General features: G+C 41.6%; 1 protein-coding gene across 2 annotated transcripts in view; it reads right to left on the bottom strand.

Annotated features, from left to right (window-relative positions):
- Positions 1-6,671: 6,671 nt before the first annotated feature.
- Positions 6,672-16,548, bottom strand: part of GSK3B (glycogen synthase kinase 3 beta) — a 253,978-nt gene continuing 244,101 nt past the window's right edge. For both annotated transcript variants that reach the window (XM_024202437.2, XM_024202439.2), the window contains one exon: positions 6,672-7,338. In XM_024202437.2, coding sequence (XP_024058205.1) covers positions 7,271-7,338 — 68 coding nt within the window. In that variant the 3' untranslated portion in view covers positions 6,672-7,270. The remainder of the gene's footprint in view (positions 7,339-16,548) is intronic.

Below are 16,548 nucleotides of genomic sequence, written 5' to 3'. Positions count from 1 at the left end.
TCACGGTCCTGGTCACCTGGTTCTACCAAGCCCTTGAGAGGTAAACTGGAACATACCAGCTGGGAGACAGGCTGGTGGCAGGGATTGGGAATGGCCTGTAAAGCCTTTTAGTTGTAGAGCACCCATTCAAAACCAGCCTAGCTTGGTTATCACCAAGTCCCTCCTCTGACAGCTTTTCAGGGGTTCCCATGGGAAGTTGATGGCCTCAGTCCATATTGGCCCTACGGCTGGGATAGAGATCAAAGATTCAGGGTCTGATCATATAAACCCTTCCAAGCCAACGGGAGCGCTGCATTCAGACAGTGCCACCCTGCTGGACTGGGCCCTCAATTGGCCACAGAGACTGAACTTGTCTCTCCTCTTTCCAGCTCATGCCTGAGGCAGAGTTCACCCAAGGCCAGGGAGCATCATGTGTGCCCACTACAGCACTCTTCCCCTTGAGTATGTGATGGGTAATGGGATCACAATTAAGCCCTACCCTGCCCCATATATAGAACCCACCTTACTATGTGCCTCACTGCACAGGATCTACTTTAGTTGCTGAAGCAGAGAGAACACATTAGCTAGATCCTGAGAGCGCTCCCAGGGAGAAATTGGCTGCTCCAATTTACTGCCAACAGAGCTGAGAGAATGGGCTAGGGTAACCCAGTGAGCTGTGACAAAGGGCAAGAGGTTAGGGCTGAGCATTATGCAGTATTCATGAAAGGCTGGAGGACAAAGGATCAGAGCAGCTCAGAAATGGATCATAACAGTCCCAGGGGCTTCAAGGGGATTCAGTACTATGCTGCAGTAGAGAATGAGAAGCAGGGCAGCTCAGGCAGGCAGTGAGAAACCTTGATTAGTTTGGAGGAGGAAGCTAGGTTGCAGGTCACAGAGAAGTGAAAGGAAGTATCAGAGCAAGATGGAATTTACAAACTCCACCTGAGACCATGACACCACACCAGCCTCCAGGAGGGGAACTGTGGGTTTGGGTTCAGTTAGGTCATAGGCTTAATGATATTGATTTAAACAGAAAAAAACTGAACAGGGTAGATGCTAATTTCATACATCTCATCAGCCCCTTTGCCACCCAGAAATAACCAGGAAATACACACACTTGCTTTTCCAGATTTTTTTGGGAAAAAACAAACCCATAAGCCTTAAACAGGTCTTGGCATTTCAAGAGGTAATATACAGTACTCTACAGAGTCAATGCCCCAGGATAGTGTTGAAGGGGTGTTGTGCTGTAGGAGCCATAAATCCCATTTGTGGTCAATAAAGATCACCCAACACTATTCACTATACATTTGCTCCAGGGTCCTGGCCACATTCCAGAACCAGGGGAACGATGTTCTACTTAACCAAATTCTGCTGAGAATTTCAGTTGGATGTTCCCACAGCTCCTCTCCTAACCCTGTGTTAGGCAGCAACCCCATAGATATCTGCATGCCAGCAGTGAATTAAACAATCCCCGTGTAGATTCGTAACATGGATTGGGATTCTCGGGGAGGAAAGGCGCTATAGAAATGTAAGACTGGGACAAGCTTGGTTTGTGCATATTCAAGAGTTACTGTTCAGACAGCTCTGAATGGGATGTTTGTTTCTAGGAATAAACCAAGAGGAGCCTCTTTGCAATATAAATTTGTTTTTATTGAAGCAGCAGTCACATGACCTTGCATCTAGACTTTAGGATAGCGACAGAACGGATGTGGCCAGGTCAGCCAGCCCAAAAAGGATTTTTGTTGTTGCGCTAATAGACAAGTCATGTTTAATACATACATTATCCAGTACTGGAAAACCCAACTCAGAGATAGCAATGTGCTGATTTGTTGGAGGAACAGCCCCACTGGATGTGGTCTTGACAAACTTTACAGATCACCACCAAATAACATTACTAATGGGATCAAATAAAAAAAAGATGAGTGCGGTATTCAAAGCCAGCAATTTACACAGGTTCTTAGCTTGCCCCTATAGGTGGAGGGTAACGTTTTTTGTGGTTTTAGATGTATTGCCGCAGGGTTCCTCGCTCCATCAAACCAAATGGAATTGTAGACAGAAGCTGGCATCTCTTGGGAAAGTATCATGGAATAACACAGATCATTTAAGAAAACATGCTTATTTCTTGTGTTTTAATTATTACACAGAGTCATGTCCACCTATTTTTGGGGGGTGAGGAATGGGGTGGAGCAGGAAGAGGAGGAGAGAAAAGGCAGGGTTTTGAAATAAAGACCACACACTTTGCATTTTTAAATTTAATTTCCAGGCTAACCTACTTTTTATTTAATGCAAATTACAGTACCAGTTAACTATTTCCGAACCGAGTCACACAGAACAAAATGTATTTACAAGGGGGTAGGAGGGGCGGGGGAAATAATAAAACATTAAGCATACTTTCCACAAAAAAAGTTTATATTTAAAATGAAAAAAAATTCAGTCACAGAGGCATTCAAGTAGTAATAGTTATACAGGTTTTGCTTTTCCTTTAAATCAAGACAGATTTGCACAAGTGTATGCAATAGTTTGTATACAACCCACAGTCCTTAATATATATATTTATTTTTTTTAGATTTCTGTTTTTAAGATGGAAGTGGTCACGCTAATTTGTGTGTATACAGGCCCAAGTGATCCATCAGCAACACATTAATGAACGCAAATTTTACAGGCAAGCAAATTATATATATATATAAAATTTATATATATATAAATTATATATATATATATATAAATATATATATTAAAAAAAATTGAGGAAGAACAACACAAGGAAGCTACTTTTCTCAAGCTAACCCCCTAGGTACTGGTTTTTAGTTTTACTTTTTTGTTGTTTTGCTGTTATTGCAGTGTTGCGAAATGAAACAAATTCCATGAACAAAAACTGACTAAAACCCCTGTGGAAATAATGGGAACACCAAAGATGCCTTTTTATATTCTCAGAAAAGTAGCTCCTGGGTCGAATACTCTACTGTGCTTTGATAGCGATTGTATTTTTTTTTTTTTTTTTTTTTAACCTTCAGTAGCTGAGATTTCTAACAGAGACAAGTTTACTGGCAAATTTTTTTAAAGCACAACAAGTCTGGAAACATTTAAAATGATCTCGAGTTGCGAATTGCAGGCATCTGCCGTTATTTAGATAAAACTTGTTTAAAACAACTAGAAAAGTGAACTGGGATCTTGGATCAGCCTCTTTTTTTTTTTTTTTTTTTTTTAATTTATAGGTAAATGACCATCATTAATTTTTTTCCTTAAAAAGGTAGCTAAGTTTGAAATTAAAATACCAGTGTCTTGATTGACGTCCACCAGGGGACACAGAGAATGTAATTAATTCCATCTCAGAAACATATGCAATTGCAGAGTAGACAAAATGACAGATCAAGACCATACTTCATTAAAAACAAGCCAAAAATAAAATTGAAAAAAAAAAAAAAAAAGAAGCTAGTAACAATTCCGAGTGGACTGTCAAAAACAAATTGACATCACTGACCTTCGTGTCACCAGAAAGAAAGTACAGCCTCTGCCTCACTGGAATGGACACGAGATGGATCAAAAAAAAAAAAAAAAAAAAAAAAAAAAAAAAAAAAAAAAAAAAAAAAGAAAAACAAAAAACAAAAAAACAGCAACCTTTGGTTTGGTAAAGAGTTAAGTGTTTTCCCATTCAAGACAATCTTATGTGGAATACTAACAAGGTAGAAAACACAAGTGAACTAGTTTTAAAAACAAGGCCTTCGTGCTGGGCACAAGAAATCAAGACTAACATTAAAGTTATCATCTTAAGAAAATAAACTGACGGGGAGGGGCTGGGGAACAGCAGAAAAGGGAACAGGAAATTCCCGTATTACAAAGATGCTATAGTGTTCTACAGGAATGGCCCCAGAGCACCACAGCTGTCCTGCCGGCTGTCTGGCTACCAGTGTAGAACACTAGGGGGATTTTAAACTCTCTTTTCTGTTTGGAAAAGTCCAATTCGCTCTCTCTTTAATACAGTGAAGCGAGAGACAAAAAACCAAAGGCTTCTGGAAGCTGCTGTCCACAAGACCTCTGGACACATGGAATAGGGAGAGACGAGCAAAGTCTAATCTAGCTGCTAGCTACTAGGTGCCAAGAGGGCAAGTGTAAAATGAAACCAGTCATTGCTATTGGGGTGCGGTGGTGGGCAACTTTAGAACATCCAGAGCAAAGCCACGGCTCGAATGAAATGGGTCACAAACACAATTTCCTTTCGTTCCACTACTGACCATGGTATCACTGAAACCTTACAAGCACTCCAAAGGGTTAGAAAGCAGGGGAGCAAAGATGCCATTTTGTCTGGGATACAGCTGTTAAAAAGGACAAAAAAAAAGGGAAATAAAATTAAAAAAATCATGGAAGCGAAGGCACTCCAAACTATATAGATACACTATACATCGCTAGAGTTATTGTTACAATAATACAGGCCGGTACCTACTGTACAGAGTTAAAACTATATGGCTTTAAAAAGCTCGTCTACATTTTGTCTGATTATTAAACAGAATCACTGCCCTGAACGGTAACTTTTTGCTCATTAATAACAGTTCCTGGGTCCACATATTTACATACAAAACAATAAAACTCAAAATTTAAAAACAATCAATCAAAAATAATGTACAAGCTTGAATTTGGTGAGGAGCTCCCCCCATACCCTTATTTACAAAAAAAAAAAAAAAAAAAGTTATTCAAAGGCCTGGATCTAACATGTATAAAAGCGTTTGTGATCCTGCCATGATCCTTGAAAAAGAAAATCAGAGACACCAGCCTACACACAGACACACCTGCACCGTCATGAAGTAGAACTAAAAGAATGAGAGAAAAGCTCTTAACTCTCCTCCTCTACCAACCTTGAATGAAAAACAAACAAACCACCTAGGACGGCACCTGAAACAAGCAGCGATTTTTATCAACTTGGTAATTTACTGTCCCCAGTCCAGAGTAAATGTCTTTGCCCAGCCTTCCAGCTGTCTTGTCTATAAAGCAGATCTAGTCACAGCTACTGTTCCCTGCTTTTCAAGTCTTCTAAAGTCTCTCCAGACATTTGATCATCCAGGCTTTAGTCCATCATTCACGGCACTCACTGGCTGATTTCTTGCATTAACACTCCTTTCAGGCCTCAGTTATTTATTACAGGAGCTGGGGGTGTTTTTGTTCAATTGAAAAATGTGATTTCCCTTCTCTTCAGCTGTAATCGGTCTAGAGCTGCTTAAAAATCTTTTCTGTTGCCCCCAGTTTCATAAATAATGAGGGACATAACTAAGGTGAATTATCCATTCTCCTTCCAGGTATACATTCATCTGTGCAAACAACTCCTCTCCCGGACATCCGCTGTTCAGCAGACAGGACAGAGGGACCTCTACGGCTGCTAAGAAACATTCCTTCAAAAAAATCCCACAAACGGGCAAATATGAAGCACAGGGACAGGAAATGTACTGAATTCATAAACAAACCTCCTGCCACCCTGCAGTGACTGAGTTTACTTAGCCGCTACTGCTGGCTACTCCTGGGCCACACATAAAAGTCTGTAAATGTCAGAAACAATTTATTGTGCCTTAAAGATCCACAGGTCAAGTAATAGCCCATAAGCACCAAGGTGACTAAGGTTTCTCTGAATGTGTATAAGGCCCACATGGACATCAACCTCAAGGATAAGACAGACCAGGTCTCAAAAGTCTATTTCTACATTGCAGCTGCAACTTCCTGCTGCTCAACTGACTCTTTCCAAGAATATTGCTTTAACTTCAGAAATGGAGACTTTGATTCTTACACCATTCACCACTACAGAAAAAAAAACCCTTAAACTCAGACTGGAAACAAACATTCATCTTATGCTTCAATCAGACCATTTAACGGCTGTAGACAAAATAAAACTCAAAAAGCAGTACTGTATCTATGTTATACACATATCTATTTATATTATATACACACACTTATGTAGTCAGCTTCCCCTCAAGTCAGCAGGTACAAGTTACTGTTGATATCACTTCGATGTGTATTTTATTCTACCAATGTAAAAACATCATAATGGCAACTCCACATGCATCAATAAATAAAGATAAAAAAGCAGGAGGTTAAAATGATGAAATTAAATACAGATTCTAGCTGTGGATTTACAATTAGATCTATAGAGCGTGGCAATCTGCAAGCTCAAACTGCAGTAAAAAAATATTACAAATAAACCAGTAGATTGTTACAGTTCACATTATAAACCCTGATGTCCTTTTCCTGTGTGCATCTCGGGAAAGGGCATCCCGTTCAGAGCGAAAAACTGAAAAATGCTTTCACAGTGGCCACTTTCCAAAAGGCCCCATAACTCCGCCTGCCCCCTCCTCCTGTGGGATTCCATTCATCATCTTCTCTCTGCTGGAGATTAGAGCTGACTGGCCATTCTCTTGCACTACATGGCTCTTTTAAAAACAAAAAAGTCCAAGGCTTGGTGGAGGAGCTCAGACTAGGCAAACAAGCTGCTTCAATAAAGCTAACCAGGTGTGTTTGACATGCGTGTGTGTATATATTATAAATATATATATCCCACTGGATAGACTTTTTTTCCATATTGAAGCTGCAGGTTTCTCTATTGCTAGCGCTAATTTTTAAAATAAGTCTTCCACTAGCAGTTCCAAGTTTAGACATACAGTAAGCACCCCCCGTCCCCTGGGCTACCTATTGTCCTATCACCTCCCCACCTCCCAGACCATGCCAAAGGCAGTTCTTCTGATAGCCTAGATATGGATTCACTTACAAGACACACTTAGCTCTGTTGAATGATCCCGGCTAAGCTCCCAACCAAATTCAAGCTGTGCACTACACCAAAGTCTGAAACTTCACTTAAAAAGAAAATAAAAAAAGAGGTTATAAAAAAAAAAAAAAACACGTCAGCAGAGAATGAGGTTTTTTTCCTTCTTTCTGTTGTGGGAGGGGGCATGAGGCAAGAGTCCTGGTTCTGAAGTACACAACAGCAAACTTTCCATACGAAGAGATTGTCAAGGGAAGAGACATTGATGTGTTCTATTGCTCCACTTTCCCTTCTCCCCCCCACCTATTCCCTTGCCCTGGAGACCCCGCAGAGTGCGAATACAATGAAACTGGTTTGTATTTATAGATATTTTACAAGGTTAAATAAGAACAATAATAATAATAAAAAAATTGAACACTAAAATGAACAGGGTTTTGTTTTGTTTTGTTTTTTTCCTCTTTTTAATTTTCTTTCCAAATGTGACCAGTGTTGCTGAGCAAGACTCAAATTACTGGTGATTTTTCCTGTGCAGCTGGCTTGCGTGGGACCACTTCAGGTGGAGTTGGAGGCTGATGCTGAAGCTGCGTTATTGGTCTGACCTCGCTCTCCTGCATTAACATCTGCCAACGACAGAAAGGGGAGAGCAAAAAGCAGTGTTACTTCCAAGCAACAGGCACCTCAATCAATGGATTTGACCTTTATGGTGCACACAGCCCTACAGCCCCCACCAACTTAGAACCAATGTACTCTGCATCACTGTGCCATGCTGTGGGGTTAAGGGGTTCTCCTGAACGCAATCATGGGTGAGGCGGGAGTGATTCAATGGGGCATGATCTGCAAGCAGCATATTACTGACTCAAATGGAGCAGCAGAAAAGCCTTTTTCAAAGGTTGAAGTCACCAGGGTACTAGCGCTACCTCGCACTTTAAACTGCAAGTGTGTATAGCTGTATGCCAGAGGCAGCCCAGGGGGAAAACCTGCTGCAACACTCACAGTCATGTTAGAATTCAGTAACTTTACTGGCATGGCAAGGCACACTCACATTCCCAAAGTATGTATGGCTATCACAAGCTTTCCCATTGGTGCTCAGGCTTTATATTGTGTCCATCATGTAGTGAAGCCATCTGTTAAATGTGTGAATGAGCCAAGACAATGAAAGCAACCAGCCACAGTCTCTGGTAGAAACAGCTTGTGTATTAATGTGTAGTTCATACGCTGGTTCCCTCAATACGTGTCTTTCAAGTCTATTGCTTTATTTCAGGGTGGATTTGATTTAAATCAAATTGATTTAAATCACTAGTCAGGAAGACTTGATTTAATCATGATTTTCTACAAAAAAGTGCATTCTTGTTGGTTGTTATAACCTTAATATATATTCTTCCCAATTCATAGATTAGGTTTCATTTTTAGAAGGTACACACTATACATTTTTAAACCGTGATTTATTTTGAAAACTTTTCAGATTAGTTTTACAGCTATATCAGAAAATGAATGATTGTTTGGTTATTTCATTTACCAAAGGTAACTGAAGCAGATATTTATGAAGTCACTGGGAGGTGAACTATCTCCAATTCAACAGGTTAATCATTATTTGGAGGATTTTCTTGCCATGCTGTATTAGGAGGAGAACATCACCAGACAGACATTTAAATTGTTTTATTTAACTAAAACAACAACGTTAAGTATTCTGGATTTTTTTCTTCAACAGCAAACATATCATATTTTAACAAAACAAGCATATGTCCCTCACTTCTCACATTTATCTCCAGACTTCTTCTCCTTGTCCAGATCTATTCTGCCCCCAACAATCTTCTATTAATTGAACTTTTTGAAACTTTGCACTTTTAGAGAGAGGTAAGGGATTGATTCTGTGTACACAAATTTGCAGAGAGACAATAGAGTTGAGGTCTGTTATTTCTCACCTCTATATATTTATTTATTTATTTATTTAAAAACCTTTTTGCTGTTAACACGCATGTTACCTCTGGAGAGACAAATCCACAGTTTGAGAACTTCAAAATTAAGCATCTCCGATGTATCTTCTAGGTTGATCACTGAGTCCCATTGGGTAGATAGAAAGATTAACCTAAATAATCTATATAGAAGTCTGTGGAACCCCATAAGATTGGATCCCTAATCCATGAACTATTGGAACTCATTTACCAAACTTTTCTTAAACATTACATAAATGTATTGTCTCATACTATAGAATTAGAATTTATAATCCCTATTCCATGATGAGATATCTTTGAGCTATAATGTATTTTAATTAAAACTATCTTTAGATAGGTTTTTTCCTGAAAAAGCATTTTATCAAAAAAATCTAATTTAAATTAAAAAATCCGATTTTTATTTATTTTTTTAAATAATTGATTTTTATCCACCCTGCTTTATTTTGTGGTTGCTCAACACAAGACAGACTTGCCACCTTCCTAACTGCTGAAAGTAGATTAATGTCAAGGCTGAAGCCAGTAATGAGGCTTATACAATGCACTGTTGGAGGATCAGTGCCTGGAGGTGAATAACCTGAAACACGCTCTCTCTCTTCCCTAACTCAGACAACAGTGTTCACTGGAAAGAGACTCTATAGTGTAAGGTGGGCATGTGTCAAGATGCTTTCTAAGGAAGTGCAGCAAAGGATTGTTTCTTTTTCCTATTTCTTTGGAAACTCGGTCATTTCAATGGCATTCTTTCATTTGTTGTACAAGAAGCAGCACAGATCATTTCAGTTTATAACAAAATAGAAATCTGTTGGCAAGCTGGATCTTTGACTGTGACCGAAAGGTCCTTCCAGAGAGAATCTCAATGTTTTGCTGGTGCATTTGTGAACATTTGAGGAAAATAGGTGAGGTGTAAGAAGCCTGGAAAAAGCAAATATTTAAAAAAGGATAAAACAAGTCAGGATGCTGTTAACTGGGTAAAATATTAGAGGTGTCAACACAGAAACCTATATATAAGAACAACATGATGGCCAATTAACCACATGTTTTTGTAGAGGACAGACAAAGCTGATAAATCTTATGCACAATTACAGCTCTGGTGGAAAGGGAAAATGTATCTGGTATAGTCCCACACAGAAAACTAAGCTATTGTCCAGTGAGTATGGATAACACAAAATTGGCTGACACAGACCACGAAGAAAGAGAAATTTATGATCATTACAAATACTAAGCTGGAGAAAGGTAATAATTGAGGATTAGCACAGGGCACTCTCCCTTTTATTCCCTCCTCCCCACTAACAAACTAAAAAAATACAATTAATTGTAAACTAATCAGTGTTGCAGATGGTATCACACAAGAAGCTATCACAACACAGCTGAGGTTAGATTGGATGAACATAAACTGGAGATCTTGAGAGAAATAGGCTCATTAAAAAGGGGCAGAGATTGATGTAGGTAAATATAACAATACAGTTGAAGGAAAGCATTGGCTAGCACAAGTACAAAATCGGAGGCTGTGTAGAGAAAAACTGGGGACGACACCATCTCCACACCAGTAAAGAGCTTATCATGCAATGCAGCTGCAATAAAAAATACAACAGTAACTCTAGGGATGTACAGTGCAGCTGAACACATGTTTGTTGATGAAGTTCTTCTATCTAGCCATACTTAATAATGACCAAAGTAGGGGGCACCGCATTGGAAAAAGGACACTGATAAATAAGAAAGGGAGCCCAGAAAAGCACAGCACTGGATGATGGAAGAGTGAGACAATACGCTCCAGGAGAGAGAAGGTTAACAGTACATCATCACCTAGGAGAAAAGGAGACAAATGGAAAAAGAGAGTGACCACCTACACACATCTGAGAAGTGATAACCAGGATCAGAAGATGGGATTATCAAGCTGAGAAGAGAAATCCTACTCTGGGTAGCAGGCTATTTTCCAGTCCTGGCTTCCCTCCACCCCAGAATGGTTCCTCAAATGCAGTAAAAATCATCCCAATGTACTTAAGATAGCAATCCAATATTTTACCAGTATGTTGTTGGCATTATCGACAGCCCTTGGATTTAAAATATAGTCCCTGCTGTTCTGATAGATAGTTAGCGTGAACGGATAGCTAACTCACTATCACACTGAACATAAGAACGGCCATACTGGGTCAGCCCAATGGTCCTTCTAGCCTAGTATCCTGTCTTCTGACAGTGCCAGAAGCAATGCCAGGTACTTCAGAGGGAATAAACAGAACAGGCAATCGAGTGATCCATCCCCTGTAGCCCACTCCCAGCTTCTGGCAAACAGAGGTGAGGGACACTTCAAAGCATGGTGTTGCATCTTTGCTCATCCGGGCTAATAGCCCTTGATGGACCTGTCCTCCATGAATTTATCTAGTTCTTTTTTGAACCCTGTTACAGTCTTGACCTTCAAAACATCCTCTGGCAAAGAGTTCCACAGGCTGACTCTGTGTTGTGTGAAGAACTACTTCCTTTTGTTTGTTTTAAAGCTGCTGCCTCTTAATTTCATTGGGTGAACCCTAGTTCTTGTGTTGTGAGAAGGAGTAAATAACACTTCCTTATTTACTTTCTCCACACCAGTCATGCTTTTATAGACCTCTATCATGTCCCTGCTTTTTCTATCGTGTCCCCCCTTAGTCATCTCTTTTCCAAGCTGAAAAGTCCCAGTCCCATTGTGTATGAGAATACATATAACAGACAGCATCACTGTGTTCTGTATACCACTTGTTGGAATATGCTATGACTCTTGATTTATTGCCCCTGAAGACAGCGCAGCTAAAAGTGTTAAGATGTAATTATCAAATGGACAGAGAGGAATGGGGTAAAGTCCACCCCCAAGTGATGTACATAAAACCTGCTTCTCTCATGGTCAGTTTGCTAGCTTGAGTTCCTGCAGAGCATTTGCCTCTGATCAGCTGTGTGTACACAGTAGAGGGAGGGGTAAGCAAGGAGACAGCCTAGGTTCCCATACTTGTGGCTCTTCTACAACAATATATACAAAGGCCTTCCAATTTGGGATCAGACTGTGCATGCTGCTCAGGCAGCTGGTACATGCCTGCAAACACCCATGTGCTGTACACCATGAACTCTAGGAAAGACACCACCCTTGGCTTTTCTGCAGGTTCTGTGCTGCCACATCAGAGTGCAGGCTGGGGAGCAGGACAAGCGCAGCTATATGCTAGTTTCAGTGCCTCCATACTAAGATGTTGCACTGAAAGCACCCAGCACAGAAAGGGGCCCTGCACACTCAGATTCTTCCTCCTTCATTGGGGAGTCAGCAGTTAAGCAGAGTACATGAGGAAATCTGTGCCTTTGACAGAACCAGTAAAAAAAAGAGAGAAAAAGCCTTTTTTGGGGGTAGATTAGTGTTTGTGCCACTGTGATAAGCACTTGTGACTGTGGTGTTTGCTGGTTCCCGCTAAATCTCCCCAGGCTGGGGAGATGACTGCAGCAGGCTCAGCAGTGCTTGGGGTGAGACTGTTCTCAGCCAGAAGCCTTCTCATTATCAACCTGACAGCTCTGCACCTGATGGAAACATACCATGTATTGGGCTTAGGCCTAATTATTGTCTCCACAACCTTGTCAAGAATGGTGGTGATCTACTGCTCCGTAAGGCAGCATTTTGCTGGTGCTTCTCCCAGTCCTACTTCCGGAATTGCCTCTGCTTTCTGGTCAGGGACATGGTGTCCCTCAGAAGCCTACCAGAAAGGCTGCTACATAGGATGGAGCTGCAGTCAGGGTATTACAACCCTCAGATGCTACTTGATTTAAGAACTTGTCAAAGGCCACAGGGATTTTCATTCCTGATATATTGCAATGCTAACCTGAAAGGACACACTGAGGTAGCCTGCCAATAGTTTGAGGGTCCTTAAAAAGACAATTAAGGACTCAAGGGGAAGGGTGGGGTGAGACAAAATTCGTCAGAGAGATGTTCTTTGAGCCTAGAAATCCAGGCTCATGTTGTACTTTACTGCTCTCTATAGAGAACTGTGATCTAGTGGTCTAAGCCCAAAGCTGGGAGCCAGAAATTTCAGTCGCTGACACCCTGTGTAATCTGTGCACCTCTCCGAGCCTCATTTTCCTTGTCTAAAAAACTGGGATAATACTTGCCTCTCTCTCATGGGTGATGAGAAATAAATGCTTTCCAAGTGCTTTCAAGGTGAAATTGCACATTTACGTGCTAAATATTACTTTATTATGAGTGTCATCAAGGTCTTGTGCAACTGCCCTGCGCTGGCAGGCAACTCTAGTTCCTCAACAGCAAGGTGGGACAGAGCGGATGCTGGAACATGTCTCATTTAAGATCAAAGGGATTAGCACAGCATGATGCATCAGAAAATGATCCCTGAAGCTATGCTGGCCAGGGTCCCATGCAGGATGGCACCCACCCCCCCTCAGGTAGAAATGCTGACTAGCAGAGCAGCTATCTGGCCGCTTATTGATCCAGGAAGAAAAATACATGATGTTGTGGCATAAGGGCTTTATTGACACTTTTAGGATGACCTGCATAAGGCACAAGTGGAAAAGCACTTTGTGAACAATACAATTATTCCAAACTTGATGCAAGTACAACTTTCATCCCGCCCCAAATCATCATGTATTCAAACATGCCACTGGGTCAAAGAAATCCTAGTTTAGGGGTGTTTGAGTAAGTTTACAAATGGTATTGGAGCAAAATTTCATACCCACCTTCCTGAAAAGCCAGCTCCCATCAGTACCATGAGCCCACCCGTACAGGAATCTGAAGGAGAGGGAATTTATAACCAATGTATTTGGAAATCTCTTAAAAATTACACACAACAATTCCCTTTCACATACTGCCAGCATTTCAAGGGCTGATATTTCACTGGGCTAGAAGCAAGTGACATTCACTCATCCAGGACTAAATATTGCCCAGCCTGAGCCACAGGCCAAAGACATTTTTGAGGAAATCAGGTAACAGTCATCTGGGAGGCTTTTTTTCTGGGAGCATTTTACACAGGAGCTGTTTGAAGCTATGATGTGACAGTACGTTCTGGGAGGGACTGTTTAGCAGGTGAAGTTCAGATAAAGCTGTCAAAGTTGCATGATAAATGCATTTCAGCAGATAGCTATTGCCACCACATGTTTGATGGCAGCAAACACATTCAGAGACACACTGCAGACCAGATCCTCATCTGCAGTAAGTTGGTGTTGATCCAGATACTCAGCTGGGTGTAAATCACTGTGAAAATCAAATGCTGGTTGTGACTACACATATAATGTCTCTCACAGTGTGTGCATTCAAGAGGTTGGTTGGGATTCCATAGTTAAAGCTGAGTTGAGTTTTTCACTTAAAGCAGAAATTCAACCCATCGGTTCTTAAATTTTTTTTTATACACACTCCTCCCCCAGTATATGATTCTACAGATGTCAGGGCAATTTGCACAGCGCCTGTGTCATCTTATGTGTCTGTACAGGACCTAGCACAATGGGTGTGACTGGATCTTCTAGGCGCTATTGTAACAAATGTTAAATAAAAGGTGTGCTACCATTCCAACGAGAGTGCAGTTTACATGCTAACAGAATTTGGGGAAAGAAAGTCTAACTCTCCTGACCAGCATTACCATGCTAGGCTTGGGGAAAACTACCAATCAGAGGATATTTTAGAGGTTATTATCGAACCATGACTCTGCTCTGGACTCAGGAAGATGTAGACAGTGTTCTGTCATGCTGAAAATTGGCTTCCCCATCCCAGTTTTGATCAGCACAGTATCCTGAATTTTCAGCTATTGCATTATAAAGACACAGATTTAATGTCGCTATGTAACAATAACACTTCAGCACCATCAGAAGTGACAGTGATTATGTAACAAGGCCCTAAGGAGGGTTGTTTGTGGGGACTAAACCTGGATTTTGAAGTCTGAGCGGCTACTACCTGAGCTAACTGATCAGGTTCACTGGCTTAAAGGCACAGATCGGCGGGTAGTATTCGATGTATCGGGGATCGATTTATCGCGTCTCGTCTGGACGCGATAAATCGATTCGCGAATTGACGCCCGTACTCCACCTCGGCAGGAGGAGTAAGCGAAGTCGACGGGGGAGCCGTGGCAGTCGACTCGCTGCCGTGAGAACGGGCAGGTAAGTCAAACCTTAGTCCGTCCCCCCGCTAGTGTAGCCCAGGCCTAAGACAAAACGCCATACTGTATTACCATGCAATTATAACCCACTAATTTGTGTAACCTTTTTAAATCTCATGCTACGTCTACAATCAGCTAACATCTCACCGCTGTAAGAGTGGCTTTGAATAATTTATTTACAAGGGCAAACGTTTTGCTGAAAAGTGTCATTGTCAGTGTGGGTGCCCTGTGTCAGATGGCAAACCCATTCCCATGCTGCTCTGATACTGGTTTAATGATTAGAAGAACTTTGCTGCTCAGGGACCCAGTGTTTCTCAAATGCGGCCACCGTGGCCACCAGGGGTTTTTCCTGCGTCCACAACAGCTTCTTGTGCAGAGATGGGGGAGGGGGCAAAGCAGTGGCCCCTCCCTGCAGCACTCAGGGGTGGGCTTCAGCCCCCCTCCCCTGGTTCAGCCAGAGGCTCCGGCAGCAGGCTTCACCCTCCCCCACCCTAACTTCAGGGCTTTGGATTTCAGCCACCCCCACTCCCCACCCCCCGGCTCCAGCTATGGGGCTCTGGGCTTCTGCAGGGCTGGCCTTACTTGGTGCTGTGGTCCAGAAGCAAGAAGTGGGGGAAGCCTGGGGTCTGAGACCATGGAAGGAAGCCCGGGGCAATGGGGGGAAAGCAGTGGGGACCAGGGGAGGCGAGGGCACCAAACTGTATATTATTTTCATTATTGAGTCGCAAAAAAACCCTACCTCAATCAATTACAATGATTTGGACATGTAAATATACATATTTGTTTTTCCTGAAGTTAATTAAGTATTTTAGGAAATATTGTCAGAGCAGCCACGAGCAAGAGTTGGTCATCACACTGTGAGGCCACCAAAAATTTTGTTGAGACACCCCCTGGTCTAGACAGTGAATTCTATTGCCAGAGCTAAAGCAAATCAGGTTTGCACAATTTCCAACAGAGCCTAATCCTGAAATCTTAATTCAGGCTAAATGTCCCCGGCCCAAGAATTTTGTAAGAGTAAGAACTACACAGGTTTGGGTCCAAGGTCATCAAAATAGCTGTGTATGCAAGAGAGTACGAAGATGTAACTGAAAGTTATCAAATATTGAACAATATATCAAAATTCCTCTGTAGCTGCAAAAGATTCTCATGAGGACCAAAGACACCGGCCCATCTCAGCAATACAGTGGCTACTAAGAGGAGGGTTAAAATGCAGACACTAATTAGCCATTTTTTAGTACAGTTCACATTTGGGACTTGACCTGAAATGCTTTCCCCCCATGTGAGCTCTTCGAAAGCTGTGCTAAGCAAAGCAAGGACAGTGCTTTTTTGAACTCACACTAGTTAATTTCTCATCACCTCTAAGCAATCATACTTTTTGTTCCCTGTGCACATCCTACGGCTCATCTGAAAGACAACACCTTCAGCCACACAAAACCCCTGAGAGCATACTGAGGCATTGGCTCAGCACTGACTCAGGGAGAAAGAGTGCCCTCTCTTGAATCATCAACACTAGATCATACTTGATCATACTTGCACTCCCAAGTTTTCCTTGGAGATCTCTTAGCCAAGCTCTAACACTGCTCAACTTGTAAGTTCGTATAGGATCACAACACACCATGGTAGGTCTCCAGGCCAGTAATGAGGTTTTATAAGTTTCTGACAGCAAGAGACAGACAAAGAAGAGAACTACTCTTGGTTTGGCAAAAAGCCAGAGCATTATTTGGTGCCCAAAGCTGGTATAAGGGCATCCACAATAAGAAGCTGTAACTGCTTAGGTGCA

Source organism: Terrapene carolina, unplaced genomic scaffold (genome assembly GCF_002925995.2).
Source record: "Terrapene carolina triunguis isolate 2854851 unplaced genomic scaffold, T_m_triunguis-2.0 Scaffold242, whole genome shotgun sequence".
In the NCBI taxonomy this organism is placed as follows: domain Eukaryota; kingdom Metazoa; phylum Chordata; order Testudines; family Emydidae; genus Terrapene; species Terrapene triunguis.
The sequence above is the reverse complement of the archived record's forward strand: the minus strand, read 5'-3'. Positions and strand labels throughout refer to the sequence as shown.